General features: G+C 42.9%; 1 protein-coding gene across 1 annotated transcript in view; it reads right to left on the bottom strand.

Moving 5' to 3' along the window:
- LOC121855707 (choline O-acetyltransferase-like) overlaps nucleotides 1-15574 on the bottom strand; it is a 57811-nt gene extending 42237 nt beyond the window's left edge. The window contains exons 1-3 of the mRNA XM_042350793.1: nucleotides 15386-15574; nucleotides 13950-14018; nucleotides 5135-5325 (exon numbers count right to left, since the gene is read on the bottom strand). Of these exons, the coding sequence (XP_042206727.1) occupies nucleotides 5135-5325; nucleotides 13950-14018; nucleotides 15386-15497 (372 nt within the window). The 5' untranslated portion in view covers nucleotides 15498-15574. The remainder of the gene's footprint in view (nucleotides 1-5134; nucleotides 5326-13949; nucleotides 14019-15385) is intronic.
- Between the last annotated feature and the right edge of the window lie 3687 nt (nucleotides 15575-19261).

Consider the following 19261-nt stretch of genomic DNA (forward strand, 5'->3'; position numbering starts at 1 on the left):
GTAGGTGATAATAGGGGTGTTTGTGTAGGGTTTGTTATGGTCTCGAGGTCTTAGAAGGGCAACTAGCGGGGCGGGGCGGGGCGGGGCGGGGCGGGGCGGGGCTGTTTGCGTCCCCCTTGATTGTTTTTGTTATTAATGTATTGACTTGTTTACTTTTGTATTTATTGAATCACCTGTTGACTCGTTATTCATACTTAACAACTCTATTACCCTGTCTGTTCTTCCTCCTCTCCCCTCCTCCTCCTCCTCCTCCTCCTCTCCTTCCTCTTATATTTTTCCTAATCCTCTTTCCCTTTTCTTCTTTCTCCTCTTCCTTCCTCTTCCATCTTCCTCATTCCTCTCTTGTTCCTTCACCCTTTTTCATCTTGACCCTCTTTCGTTAGTCTCTTCCTCCCCCTCCTCCTCCTCCTCCTCCTCCTCCTTATCCTTCCTATGGTTGTTTATCTTCTCTTCTTCTTCGTCTTTGTTCCTTCATCTTCTTTCTCATTTTCTCTCAATTCCTTTTTTCATTTTGTCTCCCTATTTTTTTTTCTTTCTATCTTCATATTTTTCGAAGGTATTGAAATTGAGATATTTTTTTTTTTACGTTCGTGTTTAGATCCGACAGACCGACCAACAGCCCGACCGACAGCCCCGACCGATCACCCGACCGAATGACTCTTAACAACACTAGGGGCTTAAGTTGAAGTGATCAACATTTTATTTGGTCGATTCTATTAGTAGTCATTCCCAAAATTATATCCGGATTCCAAAATTTTTTACCCAACTTATTATATTAAAAAAAAAATACAACTAATTATACAGTCAAGTCTCGGTGTAGTATAGGCGCCATTTTATTATGTTGTCCCAGTGACGTCGTTGGTTTCCATAGCAACAGCTGGGAGACGACTATTGGCCAGAGAGGTAATTATACTCATGACAACTTTTACAAGATTTAATGACCTCCTACTTGGTGAGGAGTGGGTGGGGGAGGGGAGCTGATAGGAGAAGAGGGAGGAACTGGGGAGGAAGCAGTGGATAGGGAGGAGAGGAAGGGTGGAGGATGAAAGGAGGAGGAGGAGGAGAGGGAGGAAGGGAGGAGGAAGGGAAGGAACAAAGGGGTGGCTAAGAAGGAAGGGAGGAAGGAGGGGGAGGAATGGAGAGGGAGGGGTGATAAGGAAGAGGAGGAACGTGGCAAGTTTTTTTTTAATGTTTTGGGTGTGTGTGTGTGTGTGTGTGTGTGTGTGTGTGTGTGTGAGATATTGCGAGTTGCTCATGTGTGCGATCGATTGACTAATATTATTTCGTTTGGGTATATATTTGTACACACGTACACACACACACGCACGTACACGCACACACACACACACACACACACACACACACACAGGAGGTTAACTCACCATCATCATCAAAAGTTGTATGCAAATTAAATGTCATCGCAGGTGAACTAATTTGCATATTGTAATACTGTCATGATGTCCACCTGAGTTATATATACACACTAAACCAGCAGACCATTAAACCACTAAACCAACAGACTATTAAACCACTAAACCAACAGACTATTAAACCACTAAACCAGCAGACTATTAAACCACTAAACTAACAGACCATTAAACCACTAGACCAACGGACTATTAAACCACTAAACCAACACACCATTAAACCACTAAACCAACAGACCTTTATCCCACTAAACCAACAGACTATTAAACCACTAAACCAGCAGACCATTAAACCACTAAACCAATAGACCATTAAACCACTAGACCAACAGACCATTAAACCACCAAACCAACTGACCATTAAACCACCAAACCAACTGACCATTAAACCACTAAACCAACAGACCTTTATACCACTAAACCAACAGATCCTTAAAACCACTAAACCAAGAGGCCTTTATACCACAAAACCAATAGACCCTCAAAACGCTGAAACATTAAACCAGTAAACAAACAGGCCATTAAACCCAGCCATATTACTGTACCACTTACGGTCTACCTATCCAGCATGGATCGTTCCAGCTGGACAACTCATCCCGACCAACATAACAAGCGCTCAGGCACCCGTGAATAACTAGTTAACGGCCGGCCAGGTGCCTCTCAATCACCTAATTGGCAGGCGGGTAGTAAATGGCTCATTGTGATTGGTTAGACTACCCTGAGGAGTAATGGAGATTGTGGGGAGAAGAGGGATGGGAAGGGGAGTGGATAGGCTGGGAAAGAGAGAGAATAGAAGAGGGAAAGATAAATCAGAGAGAGACAGGAGACAGACAGACAGACAGACAGACAGACAGATAGATCAAAATACGAGAAGTTTGGAAGGATAGAAAGAGGAATGTAAACAATGACAAACAGAATAAACAAGGAAGTGAAGGAAAAGAAGTAGTATTAAACCAGGGAAGAAGAGAAATGTGTGATAAAGAGTGTGTATGAAAGATGATGTTGATGAGAGGAGATAGTGGGCTGTAATGGTGTAGTATGGTGCTTGGAGGTAATATTGTGGCGTTTATTGTGGTGCTTAGTGGTGTGTGTGTGTGTGTGTGTGTGTGTCTCGCTGAAGTGTATATGTGTATATGTATGTATGTATGTATGTATGTATGTCTGGGAGGTATTGTATGTTTGTATGTATGTACAGTGTATGTAATGTAATGTTATGTAATGATAAAAAAAGGAATTTTCTTGATAAATTTTCGGAGCTTATCTCTATCATAAATTCAGAGAGGAAAGACTGCTACATCACAGGAGATTTCAACCTTGATCTATTAAAATCAGAAACCGACACCTCAGTATTAGACCTTCTTGCTACCTGTCATTCTAAACTCTTCTTCAACACTATAACCAAACCCACTAGAGTAACTGCCACCTCTGCCACTGTGATAGATCATATCTGGACTAACAACACTCCTAACAACCTAGCAAGTGGAATTATTTATAACAATATCTCAGATCACTTCCCAGTTTTTGCCTTATACAAAACAGCCACAAGACCTGAAAGACCTAATGAACACTAACTGGGATCTTGTCTATGCCTCCAACAACCCTAACGTAAACAGCTACAATTTCGCTTGTATCTTCAATGCTTGCTTTAATAAATGCTTCCCGCTCAAGACAGACAGACAGACGAGCCGTGGATGACAGACTTAATCAACCGGGGATGATAACGTAGCAATACCACATGATCTAGACAGTTTCATCCCAGAGTATAATTGAATCATTCGCTGTTATTTACATATTTATAAGGCGTTTATAATGCTCGGGATAATACACGAACTATGAGAGAGAGAGAGAGAGAGAGAGAGAGAGAGAGAGAGAGTTGGACAGGCTAACACGTATAAGAAAAGAAGTAGGTAGATTAACAGATAGACAGACAGATACAAATGTGAATGTTTAGGTTATGGACAGAAAAGTATATAGATTAGATGATGTAAATTTAGACAGACAGACAGGTTTATCATATAGGCGAGATGTAGGTATACAATAGACAGACAGCGTATAGACAGATATAAATTCATACACAAATAACACAGCCTTTTAAACAGACAGACACACATTGGATAACATATACTTGGAAACAGACAAAATGAGAAATATATAAACATCATTATCATTCTCATCATCATTATCATCATCGTCATTGTCATTACACTCAATACCCATTAAATTCTGTACCCATTAGAATCCTGTACCCATTAGAATCCTGTACCCATTAGAATCCTGTACCCATTAGAATCCTGTCAACCCATTAGAATCCTGTACCCATTAGAATCCTGTCAACCCATTAGAATCCTGTACCCATTAGAATCCTGTACCCATTAGAATTCTGTACCCATTAGAATCCTGTCAACCCAATTCACAAATAGAACCCATGACCTGTAAACACGTCAACGACTTGTTCAGACCCTCACTCGCTCACGTCAGCTGTTCTTTGTTGACATAAGCAAGAAGGGGAGGCGGCACGTGTACATGTAGACGTAGGAGGAAGGGTGAACGCGCGTACACATATTCTACGTACATGTGTGTGTGTGTGTGTGTGTGCACCAAACTCTTACAATAGCTGAGGGGAGAAAGGGAGAAGTAAATGAGGAATGGAGAGGGATGTGAGTGGGATGGAGAGAGGGGTGGTAAGAGGGGAGATGAAAGACAAATAAAGAGGAGGGAATGAGAGGGGAGAAGAGAAGTAGTGTATGAGGAATGGAGGAATTGACAAGATTAACTGAAGAGGAGATGAAGGAGAGGAGGCGAGGGGTAACGAATGGTGAATAGAGAGGGAAAGATAGAAGGAGAAGTGAATAAACGGGGGGGAACATAATGAGAAATGGAGAAGAAGAATGAAAGGGAAGTGAAGGCGAACAAGGGGACTATAAGAGGACAGGAGAAAAAAGAGCACGAGAAGAAATGGGTAGAGTACACGTTCCTTCTTTAAAAAAAAACAACGAACAACAAGGAATAGGGGAAGGGCAGGCTAAGGGAACTGGCATGCATAAAAGGAACAGGCAGATGAGAGATAAAAGGAAATAAATGGGATAATTACAAACAAACAAGCGATAAAGGAGACGGCGAGGATGACTGGACATAAAACACAAACACAATTATCATCCCACAGGTAACTCATCATCCCACAGGTAACTCATCATCCCACAGGTAACTCATCATCCCACAGGTAACACATCATCCCACAGGTAACTCATCATCCCACAGGTAACACATCATCCCCAGGTAACACATCATTCCACAGGTAACACATCAACACACAGGTAACTCATCATCCCACAGGTAACTCATCATCCCACAGGTAACACATCAACACACGGTAACACATCAACAAACGGTAACACATCATCCACAGGTAACACATCATCCCCAGGTAACACACATCATCCCACAGGTAACACATCATCCACACAGGTAACTCATCATCCCACAGGTAACACATCATCCCACAGGTAACTCATCATCCCACAGGTAACTCATCATCCCACAGGTAACTCATCATCCCACAGGTAACTCATAATCCCACAGGTAACTCATCATCCCACAGGTAACTCATCATCCCACAGGTAACACATCATCTCACTGGTAACACATCATCCAACAGGTAACACTCAGACACACAGGTAACACTCAGACACACGGCACTTCAGACTAACCTCAACATGACCTGCCGCCGCCTGCACCTCCGACATGTTAGAGACCTTGGAGGACGCCCTGGACCGAGGCTGGAAGGCTCTCGGAGGCTGCGGGGACAAGGGGATGCCGCTCTCGTTGGGTGAACTCCTAGACGGGGATCCTGGGGGCGTGGAGATCGTCCCTGACCACGACACCCAGCGGGAGAGATATCCTGTAGGAGGGATATAACATGGAGGGAGGCAATTTGTTGGAGGGAGATATCCTGTAGTGGTAGATATTCTATTGTAGGATTTATCTATCATACAGCAGGATAAATACCGTAGGATATATCGTCTTGAAGATATCCTGTCGTAGAGAAAATAAGAGAAGATATCTTGAAGGAAAGATTGTATTGTGTTATCATCCATAAAAAAAATAAATCGGAAAAATCTATGGTAATTTATTTGACTCCTACAACCTGGTTTTTTTTAATTGTTTCATCCCAAATTTATTTTAATCGCCTATAGTATAATATAAAAATCGTTGAAATTTTTTTTTTATTATCTAACATAAATTTGAAAAGATATAATTTATTTGTGTTTAAATTTTATTGTATGTTGTAATTTTTTATTAGTGATTGACCTTAAATTAATATACTTACACTACCAATAAATTTGTAGGTTTTTAGTCTATAAATAATTATTTTTTTTATTTTAAGAAAAGCGTAAGGAAAGGAAGAGAAATCACTCGAGAAAGGACGAGTTTGGGTTAATTTAGTAACATTCACCATCCACAAAACATGTGAGCCAAACTGCTTGCTCACTCTCACAAGATTTATACCATAACGCGTCTTGTAATGTAGGTACAGTAACTCGGTACAGGAGAAAGCAAGAAAGAAATTATGTAAGAAAATCACGGGCAGAAAGTTACACATGCACGCACATGCGCGCGCGCGCACACACATGCACACACACGCACGCACACACACGCACACGCACACGCACACGCACACACACACACACACATACACACACACACACACACACACACATACTACTACTGCTTTGCTGTCACTCGGAATCTAAAATGACGATGATCCAGCAATGATGCAATGATGTGTGTTATTAAAGATGTCACCTTCGTTGATGAGCTCTGAGGTGACTCGAGAGGCCGATACGGGACCGGCAAGGTCGTCCACAAATGTTGCATGTGTGGAGGGCTACATCTAGTGCGGGAGGGGCAGCGGCAGCGTCTTTCCGGCGTTGACGCTTGTCTGCCTCGGTACACAGTTGAGCTAATTCGAAAGTATTGACACCTTCTCGTGTGGTGCTCCTCCAAGCGTTACTGTGTGGAGTGATCGTCTCCCAGGTGAGGGGGGTCACTTTGGCACTTTTTCAGGTTTGTCTTAAGACTATCCTTAAACCTTTTCGGTTGTCAGCCAGCAATACATTTACCATTCGTTAGGTGACTTTAAAGTCTGCTGTTGTCCATGCGGGAAACATGACCAGTCCAACGTAGTTGTTCGTGGATATTGGTAGCCTCGATGTTCCAAGAGTTGGTGTCGACGAGAATACTGGTATATGTTCTCTTGTCTTCCCAGCGAACTCAGAGGATGGAACGTAGGCTACGTTGGTGAAAGTTTTCAAGTGCCTTGATGTGCCTCCTGCATGTGACCCATGTCTCGCTGCCATACAGCAGGGTGGGGAGGACCACAGCTCGATATACGTGCAACTTTGTAGGTAATTTCAGCTCCATACAGCTGAAGACACGGGTACGGAGTCTGCCACAGGCTTGAGATGCACATCTGATTCGATGTTGAATTTCTTCATCGATGTTCGCAGTGGTGGACAGGTGGGAGCCGAGATACTGAAAGTGGGTAACATTAGTGAGGGTAGTAATATTAAACTGGATGGATGGTGGAGGTGTGGCTGAACCAGGGGCAGGCTGAAAGAGAATCTGAGTTACATACATTCTCCGCAAGGCCGAAGTGTGCATACGAATCTACGTTGGTGTTCAGGATTTCCTGCAGGTCGTGTTCAGTGTGAACGATGAGGGTGAAGTCGTTTACATACCGAAGTTCAGTGATGGAAGCGGCCGACACCTTTGTTCTTGCCTTGAGTTGTCTTATCTTGAAAAGTCCCTTTATCCAATGCCAGTACACATCCTTGTTTTACCCCCATTGGGATGGGGAAGAACTTCGACTGGGTGCCATTGTGCAGGACACTGCCATTCACAATGACAATGAATTTTGGTGGGCAGTCAAAGCGACTGAGGGTCCGCCAGAGAGCTTCCCTGTTGACCTAGTCGAAGGTCTTAGTAAGGTCGATGAAGGCCATGTACAAGTCACGTTGCTGTTCATTCCACTTTTCCTGTATCTGGCGGACAGCAAAGATCATGTCAGTGTTGCTACATGATGGTCTAAACTTTAAAGTCACATTGAGATTCTGGAAGGAAATTTTCCGCTTCAGGAAGAAGTCTGTTTAGTAGGACTAAGGCGATAATCTTGCCAGCTACGGACAGAAGCGAGATCCCACAATAGTTGATACAGTCTGACCTGCTTACCTTGTTTTTTTTTATAAATATTGATGATGGAGGGGTCTTTAAGAGCTATGGGGATTTCCTCCTTCTCCCATATATTCTCCAGGAGAGAGTGGAGACGGCTGGTAAGCAGAGGTTCTCCTGCTTTACACATCTCGGCTGGGACTCCATCAGGCCCTGAGGATTTATTGTTTTTTCATTTGCTTAATGACAGAAGCTACCTCATCACGAGGTGGGTTCTGAGGACCCTGTTGGGTAGTCAGGACATCCATATCGGTGCTTCGGTTGAGCAGGGAATGGTAGTGCTATTTCCAGCACTGACGGATGCCTTCTTCGTCTTTAATTAGGGAGTTACCATCGGATGAACGGAGGGGTGGGGGGCGCTATGAGGAGTTGGGCAATAGATTGCTTTAGTTGACTTGAAAAACTCGCACATCTGGTGTCTATCTGCAGACAATTTTTTATTCCAGTATTCGTCCTTCATTTCCCGGAGTTTACACCGGGTCATTATTTTCTTCTGGTACGAGACTGGGAGTTGCTTTTCCAACCAGTGAAGGCAGCACGCTTACCATTGATAAGTACGTCGATTTCCTAGTTATTTTCATCAAACCAATCCTGGTGTTTTGTTTTGATCTGACCGAGGTTGTTTGTTATTGGGTTGCTTATCAGCTCATCATTGAACTACTCTCTGAAAACGGTGTTGTACCGCTTGATCCTCCAGTTTCTTGGTGTTGAAAACGCTTCTGGAGGCTTCTTGCCTACACCGTTTTGGGCCGACGTGAAGGAAGAGTTTGGCTGTGATGAGCCGATGATCTTTATCACAGTGGTCTGAGCCGCGCAGGGCTCTGGTGATGAGGACATCTCGGCGATCTCTTTCTCTCTCAATGATGTAGTCAATGAGATGCCAATGTTTTGCATAATAGTGTTCACCACACTTGCTGAGGAGTAGTAGACCGTTGGGATTACGCTTGTCTAGTCCATCTTCCCCTATACTTCCCTGCCATATGACAGCAGCTCTGGCATTGAAATCACCAAGGAGCACAACCTGTGGATAGAGGTTAGCACTCTGTCGAGGTCGGCGTAAGAGGCCTCCTTGATGTCATCCTCTGCATCCAGTGTTGGGGCGTATGCACTGATGAAGAAGGCATGGCGTGAGTGATTCAGTGGGACTCGGGGCGTCCCGAGGAGCTTGTTAAATCCAATAGGCATTTCAGTTAGCCTATGTAGGATGCGTTGGCGGATGGCAAAGCCAACTCCGTAAATGCTGTTTCTCTCCGCAGTAGGCTTACCCTTCCAGAAGACGGTATAGCCAGACCCCCGTTCTATGAGTCGACCGTCGTCTGGGAGCCGGAACTCACTAATGGCTGTTATGTTGATATTATACCTAGCCAGACCGTAAGAGGTAACACACACACACACACACACACACACACTATAGAAGGCAAAACTACAAAGCGTAAAATACAGAAACTTTACCGTCCAGGAAAAAAAAAACCGGTGTAGAGGCCAGCTACAGCTTATACAGGAAGATCCACAACACAGGACAAAAAACGGCAAAAAAATTCGTGTTGTAGAAAACCCAAGTGAGAAGTTTGTAGGTTGAGGCAGGCAGATGCGGGTCATTGAGTACACAGAAAGGGTGAAGGAGTTTAGTGAACATAAAAGGATTATCAGGATATTATTCGCTACAGGATGATTATGAAAGCTATTCCCGATTTTAAATATTTATTATGAACAATTAAAAAAGCTAAAAAACTAAAAACTAAAAAAATACGAAACAAATATATACTAATGAAGGAAAAATCCCCCCCAAAAGTTATATTAAGTTATAAAAATCCAATACGAGCTTATTTTGTGGGTTCTTCGGGCATCAAGATGGTATACTACAACATACTGAACTTTTTCCTAACAGCTTCCCGTGTTCCTTCCTTCATTGTTCCAAAGTCACTGACATAGACCCAGAGTATAATGTCCAGCTTAGTTATCATTATAAAGATAAAAAATCATAGAGAAATAAACAAGATTTGTACAATGATCATTATAACCTCCAATGCAAACTAGACTCATTTGTATTTTATATAGTAGTGTTAGTCCTTGCCAAGAGAGAGAGAGAGAGAGATTGAGAGTCTACATGCATACTCCTGTGTTATTATAAAGCAGACTCATTACTGTACAATTTGGTAATGTAAGTTATAAGAACATAAGAGCATAAGGAGTTTTCAATAGGCCGGTTGGCCTGTGCATGGCAGCTCCTGTCGAAAGTTACTACCACTCTCCTTCATCCATGAATCTATCTAGCCTCCTTTTAAGACTTTCCAGCGTTCCAGCACTTACTACAAAGTTGCTAAGCTTGTTCCACTCGTCCACCACCCTATTTGTGAACCAGTACCTTCCTATCTCCCTCCTAAACCTAAACTTATCCAACTTAAATCCGTTGCTACGAGTCCTATCCTGCTCGGATATTGTAAGAACTTTATCTATATCCCCTCTATTGATTCCTTTCACCCACTTAAAAAGCTCTATCATATCTCCCCGCACTCTTCGTCTTTCTAGGGAATGCAAGTTTAGTTTCTTTAACCTATCCTGATATGGTAGGTTTCTAAGTCCCGGAATCATTTTCGTCATTCTTCGCTGCACCGACTCCAGTGAATTGATATCCATTCTATAAGAAGGGCACCAGAACTGAACCGCACAATCGAGGTGTGGCCTGACTAGCGCAAGATATAGTTGCAATAAGACCTTTGCACTCTTATTACTTACACTTCTAGATATAAAACCCAATACTCTGTTTGCCTTATTTCGAACATTAACGCACTGTTTTCTAGGCCGTAGGTCCGGGCTTACAAGTACCCCAAGGTCTCTTTCACAAGTCGACTTCTCTAGGTTGATGTTGTTAAGGCTGAATACATTGACAGTATTTGTTCTTCCAATATTAAGTATGCTGCACTTGCTGGTGTTGAATTTCATTTGCCATGTTTCTGACCATCCCTGTAGTATATTTAAATCCTCCTGTAGTGCATTTGCATCCTGCCCTGAATTAATCTGCCGCCCTATTTTGGTGTCATCCGCAAACTTGCTTATGTCACTGCTGATCCCAGTATCTAGATCGTTTATGTAGATTATGAACAAGAGTGGGCCTAGTACTGACCCCTGGGGAACCCCACTGGTTACACAGCCCCACTCAGATTTACCACCATCTACGCTGACCCTCTGCGTTCTATCGGTGAGCCATGATTTTATCCAATTTAAAACTTTCCCCTCGATACCATGAGCCTTAACTTTTCTCAGAAGCCTCTTATGCGGTACTCTGTCAAATGTTTTGCTTAAGTCTAAGTAAATAACATCGTAATTTTCGTCATTATCTACTACCTCGAAGACTTTCCTAAAAAACGTCAGCAGATTTGTTAGACAAGATTTTCCCTTTGTAAACCCATGTTGAGAGTCGTAGATTAATTTGCTTTTCTCTAAATGCGATCGGATGCTATTTGCTATAATTGATTCAAGAAGTTTCCCCACTACTGACGTCAAACTGATCGGCCTGTAATTTGATGCTGATGCTCTGTCTCCCTTTTTGAATATGGGTACTACATTTGCCTGTTTCCACAATTCTGGCACAACTCCTGTGTCGAATGATTTTGTAAATAAATTTACGAGGGGTCTGCTAATCTCTTTCAAGACTCGAGGGAAAATTTCATCCGGCCCTGGGGATTTTGTCTTCTTTAATTTATTTATCCTCTTAAGAACATCCTCTTTTCTGATAGTGATATTCTTTAATTTCTCTTCTTCCTTTCCCCTAAACATCAGTTCCACCTCTGGAATTTCCTCGTGAATTTCTTCTGTGAAAGCTGATAAAAAGTAGCTGTTCAATGCTTTGCTTATTTCTTCACTGCCATTGATCACTTCCCCTCTCCCTAACCTTAAAGGCCCAACTGTCCTTGACCTTTGTTCTATATACATGGAAAAATCCCTTGGGATTCGCCTTGGATTCTCTTGCTATTCTGATTTCATAGTCCCTCTTTGCTTTCCTTACATTTTTCTTAACATTCCTAGATAGTTCATTATACCTATTTCTGAGCTGCTCCTCCCCTCCCTGTAATTTCTTATAAATTCCTTTCTTTATTCCTATGTCATGTTTAAGTTTTCTGGTCATCCACCTTGGCTCATTCTTATTTGACCTAGTTTTTTTGTATGGTATATTTTGTTCTTGTGCTTTACGTAGTATACTAGTGAATATATTATACTCATGATCAATTGTTGTGTCATCTGTGACTCACCCTTTCCTACTGGGGACTGACCTGACTGTTCCCAGGTGACCTCACCTAGGTACCTTCTTAACCCCTGATAATCCGCCAACTAAAAGTTTGGGACTCTGATCATATTGCCATTGTTTTTCGTTTCCCAATTTAGGGTGAACCTGATTTTTCTGTGATCACTGTTACCTAGTTCTTCCCATACTGTGATATCTCTGATAATATTTTCTTTATTTGGCAATACTAGGTTTAATATATTGTCACCTCTAGTAGGTTCTGTAATAAGTTGTTTCAAAAAATTGTCCTGTACTGCATCTAGGAAGTCTTCAGATTCATAGTCACCTACAATGTTGTCCCAGTCAACATTTCTGAAGTTGAAATCCCCCATAATGCACAGGTTGTTATATTTTGCTGCCCTACACATTTCCTGCCATATGGGCTGAGCTGCTTCTTTCCCAAGACTTGGGGGGCCTGTAAATCACTCCCATAATTAGTTTTTCTCTTCCTTCCGTGATTTCTACCCATAAAGACTCGGTTCCTATTTCACCCTTTATTGAATTATTAATACAACATTTTAATGTATCCTTGACGAAGAGTGCGACCCCTCCCCTTCCTACCTTCCCTGTCCTTGTGAAAAAGGTTGTACCCTTCTATGTGGTGCTCTGATTAAAAAAATTTTGCTCGCCAGATTCATCCAAGTTTCAGTGATTGCTATAAAGTCTACATTCTCGGTACATACAACCGCTCTCAGTAAGTCTATTTTATTTCTAACGCTTCTACTGTTTGTATAGTATACATTTAAACCTACCCTTCCCTGGTCCTGTTTTACCCCTTGTCCTGAGTAACCATTTTTACTTCCCAGGACCTGCTTGTTTTTTGACTCCCACTTTCCCCGACCCCTCTCTACTGGCGAAACGCACCCTTTGGAGTGACAATTTCATGCTCCAGGGATGCAGACAACGTCTTTACCCCCGCGCGAGACAAGTGTACTCCGTCACGACTATACTGGTAGTTGTTGCCATAGAATGGTTGCCAGTTATCAATGAATGCCCAACCATTGTTTGCACAATGTTTTTCCAGTCGGCAATTTATAGCAATTGCCCTGGACAGCCATTCACGACCAACCCCTCTTCTAGGAAAGACACCACATACTATCGGGATCCCTCCCCTATCTCTAATCTTCCCCAGCGCCTCCCTATACCTCTTGAAAAGTTCCTCACTCCTAACCTTTCCTATGTCGTTTCCTCCCACACTAAGACACACTACTGGATTGGTACCCTCCCCTGACAAAACCCTATCTATCCTGTCAGCTACATGCCCTATCCCAGCCCCAGGAAAACACACCCCAGTCCTACGTTTCCTATCTCTTGCACAAAAAGTCCTATCTGAGAACCTCACCTTGCTGTCCCCAACTACCACGACCTTACCACTGGACAGGGCTTGTACAACTGCCCATTCTTCTCCTTGCACCATACCGTCCTGCCTCTTCTCTTCCTCGTCCTTCCTCTTTTCTTCCCCGCCAGCTTCCTCCAACACCTGGTAGGGGTTACTGCACTCCACACCCTGGTCAGCTTTCCTGAGTGTGACCCTAGTCCCCTTGGAAACAACCACTCTTCACGCCTGCTCCTCCTTCGCAGATATCAAGCTAGGCAGGACACCTACCTGACAGAGTGGCAAGGAGGTCGTCCTTCCCCACACTCCGCTCTTCTTCCCCCAAAACACAACGAACCAAGGCAGCCATTTTCTCTGGTCACTAATGCGAGCACTTAGGGGCACGTCCTTCTCCAAGCTAGGTGAGGTAGCGACTGAGCTAGGTGAGGTAGCGACTGAGTCAAGGTGCATCAGCATTAAAAAATCCGTGAGCCAAGAAAGCAGGTTGTTTGTTTATCGAAGTCGTGTGTGTGTGTGTGTGTGTGTGTGTGTGTGTGTATGTCGTGTAAGATAAAGTAGCAGCGTTGTGAGCATAACAGTCAACACACTAGAGAGAGAGACAGATAGAGCAGCAAGCACGGCAAAGTGTGCCTTAAGGGTTGGGTACTTAGAGGTGATGTTCCCCGGCATGACTTACGGTGCCCCATCGCTGTGTATTTGCTCAGCTTACTAGGTGATGGCTGCGGTGACGCCATCGTTGCCACCCCTGAAAAAAGTCGGAAATCATAAAAATAAAATACCAATATGGAACCAAGGCACAACCTTGTGGTTAGCATGCCACAGTGGGCACTATCATTAAGTGCGTCAGTCGTAATCCTCCCTCAAGTCGTCCTTCACCGTATTAACCTTACAATACTTTACCTGAACTGTATGCAGGTCAGGTCAGGTCAGGATGAGTAAGGTTAGGTTATGGTTCCTTTGATTACAACTGATGCTTTTCTTTTAGAGTTTTAGTACAAACACGTAATTTAGGTCTTGTTTTACACATCAGTTTAAATTTCTGTAAAAATACATAAAATTAATGAAATTTTGACAAATTATCCCTAAAACATTTATTGGCTTGAATAATGACGTTGTATTTTGCTTAAGTCCACATTTTTCTTTATTTAACGAGAGAGTCACACTAGGTGAAGCGACCATTGTACCACAACTAACACATAAGAGATAATTAGATCACTGAAGGTAACATTTATTAAAGACAAGTTTCGGGTTTCAATAACAAAAAAAAGGTATTAATATTAAACTAAACATTAAGACCAACAAACATAACACACGCAAATACTTAAAAATTCCAGGTAATATTTCTGGTGCACCAAATATACGACTTCCTGGGAATATCTCTTGACAAACCTCTACATAATCACTAACTTCCTAACAATTACCAGACCACTACCTGCACACACTATACCTGAACAAGTGTGTGTGTAAGTTCCTGCACCAACACTCACACTAATAGACTCTTAAACTCAATAGCCAGGTACAGTACAGTAACTATTTACCTGTAGTAACATGCAATAGGATCCAAGGCTACGATAGAATTTAATTATTTTTTTTTTACACAATTTACAGGAAAGTCATGCAATGCTTTTACACGAGCATAATGAAAACTCTTTATATCTCCTAGCACTTATAAGGACTTATACAGTATATATATATCTTAGTCTGTTAATAATCATCTGGTCATGTTTATAATATAGGAACATGAATGAAACTGTATATTATTTATTAACTCAAGATATTTTCAAGTTTCTACATTACACAGAAATTCACTGAGAATCAATAGTCAATACATCATGAAAAAATAATAACTTCTGCCGTGACATTACAGCAACATGCAACATTCACTCACAACATCTAATACAACTGAAACACCAGACCACAACACCACTTTGCATGATATAACAGCATATTACTCATCTTAGACCCATATATTCAACACTAAATGAAGGAATTAATACTCAGGAGCCCATGCCTTCAGATTTCAATTATATTCATTCTTCATGGGAATATAATCCTTGGCCTTCATTCATCAGTCTCACGTGTGTGTTTAATAAGAACTAGAAATATCCATACACAATAACAAACTCCATATTATCCGTTTTGTAGCGCTCAGGACACGTGAAGGAAACAGCTGTGAGGAGAGTGTCGTTGGTACAGGGACACGTGTCATGTTAGAGGAGTCCATGGGCGTTCACAGATAGTGCTGGAAGGGCTTTGAGGCGACCCCTATCAAGCGTTGGTCAGAGAGACATGTTTGCACCGTGGTTGTTTGCGGGAGACTGGGGGCTTCATTTCACCCTTCCGGTTCGCTCCGCTCACCACATTCCCTCAAAAGTTGCTAACACGTGTTTTTGTGCTATTTATTGTATTTTTATTTCATATCTATTTCTAGTAATCCGCTATTTAAATGTTCTATAATAATTTACACACGAGTATTAGGAAATTTGGTTACATGCGATCATATTCTGATGTCACACTTAATGACGTCATCACTGCCTTGCTTGTGATTAACACGTATGTATGTTGATATTCAATACTACTTGACTACACACCAGAGTGAAGTGTGTCGATCACTGGGGTCACTTCTGATTTAAAATTATTATTATTTTTTAATTTGCCCCGCGAGAGGGCTAGTTTATTGGGCACCCCCTTACATCCTGTGCAAGGTGAAGTGCAAAAGCGTTTACAGCGCCCATCTGGGAAGCATGCGTAGTTCATGCTTGCCTTTATGACTCATGGATTCAGGGCATAAAAGCCTGAAGGGTAATGGGTTTTGTCAGCAAATTACATAAAGTGACAGAATGAAGAGTGTGTGGGGGGAAAATTCCCGGTACAATTCATCTGTTTATGGCAGAGCGTGGCAGGTCCCTAGTGCCAGGCCTGTCTCTAGGAGGAGGGATGTTTGGTTAAGGGAGGACGAGGTGTTGGTAACAGCTTGGGACCTGTAGGAGGAGGTCATTGGGCAAGTGAGGATGTAGTGAGAGAGGGTGTGAGAGTCGGGTTGACCACAAAGTTTACAAACAGTGCTGCCAGGCTCAGGGTGGCCAATGTACTCCCATAGGTCCCTGTACCCTAGGAGCAGTCTCGTGCACACAATCTGTTGGGATCGAGTCAGAGGTTGATACTCTTTGTAGTGGCGGTTGTCATCACCGGTTACTACGCCATAGTGTGACGCTAACCGTTGTTTCTGGTGGTTGTCATCACCGGTTACTACGCCATAGTGTGACGCTAACCGTTGTTTCTGGTGTGTCCAGTGTTCGTCGAATGCTTCTCGTTGCGCAGTATGTATGCGAGATTTGAGATGATTCAGGGAGAGGGCGAGAGTGGCTTCAATATCTTCTTCTTGTGTAGCTTCTTTGGCAAGCCGATCAACAGTGTCACAGGCAGCTATTCCTATATGTGACGGGATCCAAATAAACTTGACACAGATGTCATCAGTTTGTTCTAGCCCGGCGACGGCGGCTAGGGTGTGTTGGGAGGAAGGGGAGGGTAATTTGAGCCTCGCTAGCGCAGAAGTGGTCACTGATTATAAGGAGGTTCCGGCGTTCAGTGCGGACATCGGTCGCCCCCTCTTGAATGCCCACGAGGATGGCTATGCTCTCAGTGTCAGTGGAGGGTCACGGTAAGGTCACTGTGGGTAGTCAGTCAGTTGTCTCACAGTACCACCATTGTCAATTTTTTAATAATAATTTCCTCATACCCCCAATTTTTTTCACCTGTAGGCCTACTGCTTTGTGATAATTTCCTGATACTTATAATGTTATGTTATACTCAGTACAGAGTGTAAAAAAAAGTGTCTATTGCTCGTGTAGGTTTTGTAGTTCACTTTTATGTAGGAGAATAATAATGTAGTTTATTGTTCAGTTGGTCATGACTCGTTTGGTACATGTTGATTACAGAGAAATATTTATTTAATCCATCAGTCAAATAAAAATCTAGCATTGACTAAACATAATAAAAAAATCTGAGTTGATAAGAAAATATTACGCGAACGATGCGGATTTATCTAAACAATCTACCTGGATTCAGCGGACCTCCTGCACGAACGCACATTGGTATTTCTTGAAGGTGGCCAAGCACTACCGCCTCCAGGAGTCTCAGGCCAGAAGGAAGGGCAAGGTTGGCTTCATTCGGTAACAGGTTTGTAGATGGAATGGGAATGAGATCGGTGCGTGACGGGAATCCTTCATCTTTTTAGTCTTGGAACTATTCCTAGTTGCTTTTCTCTCGTCTTGGCTGTAAGCGTAGTCGACTGTGTGTGTGTGTGTGTGTGTGTGTGGTTCACCTTTTTTTGTATACGAGGTTTTGCAGTTCATCACAGTGTTAGTAATTAGAGATGAGTGAGAGGTGATGGATGATGGTCGACGTGTGTGAGGCTTCTTGCAGTCTCTCTATGTCTGTTTCTCTCGTCTTGTATCTAAAAGAGACAAGACGAGAATTGCCATTGCGTTATTTTAGCGATTTTCAAGCTGCAAATTTAGCGAGTTTAGTCACTTTATTTGACATATTTAATTTAAAAAAATATATAATTACGAAATAAATGTCAAGGAAACTAATAAAATTATGACTAACGATGATTCCCGCCTTCATAATTCCGACTTGTGGACAGGTTCTATACTGGAGAGAAAACGGTCTATTTACCCATATTAGACTTGTTCATGGCACGATGAGATCCGGCCGGCGGGTCCCCAGGAGGTGTTCAAAAGTCAGTCTTGTTGTGTTCTCCCTCCCTGGTATTGTGTCAGCTGCTGCCACAATATACCGTCACCAAAGTTCCCTGACCTTTAAAGCTGATCACGACGAGTAAGAAATAGTTCAGTGACCCGAGATGTAAAGATTGATGAAAATAGACGGAGATTCATCGTAGGTCAGAGTGTACTGCAATCAGTGACCTCACATGACCCAGACAGACCATCATACGTTAACGAGGGAGATATAATTGACTAGGAATTACCGGGTGAGTAGTTAGCAATACATTAAAGTATATAATTTGTTATGGTAAATCGTAAAGCATATATTGTAGGACATTTTTGTTTTGCTATTTTCTTATTGAGGTTCGGCGCTTTTTAGCAACTTTTAGGAATATATCTGTAGTGGTGTTTGAAAGTTTAATTTGAAAAAGTTTAATATTTTGTTCATTCTCTCGTTTCCCTTCAATTCATCATCATCATTCATTTTACCTTCTTCCACCACTCCTTCTCCTTCTCTTCTTCCCTCCGCTCATCATCCTCTTCCCTCTACCTCTCCCACTCTTCTCCTCACTTCCCCTTCTCCTCTTCCCTCCACCCCTCCTTCTCCTCTTCCCTCCACCCCTCCTTCTCCTCTTCCCTCCACCCCTCCTCCTCTTCTCTCCACCCCATCTCTTCCTCCCACCCCATCTCTTCCTCCCACCCCATCTCTTCCTCCCACCCCATCTCTTCCTTCCACCCCTCCTCTTTTTCTCCTCCTACGTCACCTCTCCCTCCTCCCGGCGTCCATCAAGGCATGACTCACTTACACACCTGACAGGTAAACACGTCAGCTTAGAGCACACCCGAGGAGGGCTCTATCCAGGTAACTCTCACTCACTCTCTCTCTCTCTCTCTCTCTCTCTCTCTCTCTCTCTCTCTCTCCGTACGTTGCATTTATCTCTTACTGTTGATCTCTCTCTCACCTATCTCCCCCATTCATCAGCTATCTCTCACGACGCGTCTCTCACCTGTCTCTCTCTCGCTCCCTCCTCCAATAGGGAAACTTTGATGCAATTTAGAGATTCGGTTATGTCGTTAGTGTTCGATATGGAGAGAGTAATTAATTTGTTTACTAGTGTGTGTGTGTACAGGTGGATGGTGTGTGGGTGTACGTGCGTGTGTGTGTGTACAGGTGGATGGTGTGTGGGTGTACATGCGTGTGTGTGTGTACAGGTGGATGGTGTGTGGAGTGCACACGTGCGTGTGTGTGTGTGTGCAG

This window comes from Homarus americanus, unplaced genomic scaffold, assembly GCF_018991925.1.
Source record: "Homarus americanus isolate GMGI-L3 unplaced genomic scaffold, GMGI_Hamer_2.0 scaffold19179, whole genome shotgun sequence".
Lineage (NCBI taxonomy): Eukaryota > Metazoa > Arthropoda > Malacostraca > Decapoda > Nephropidae > Homarus > Homarus americanus.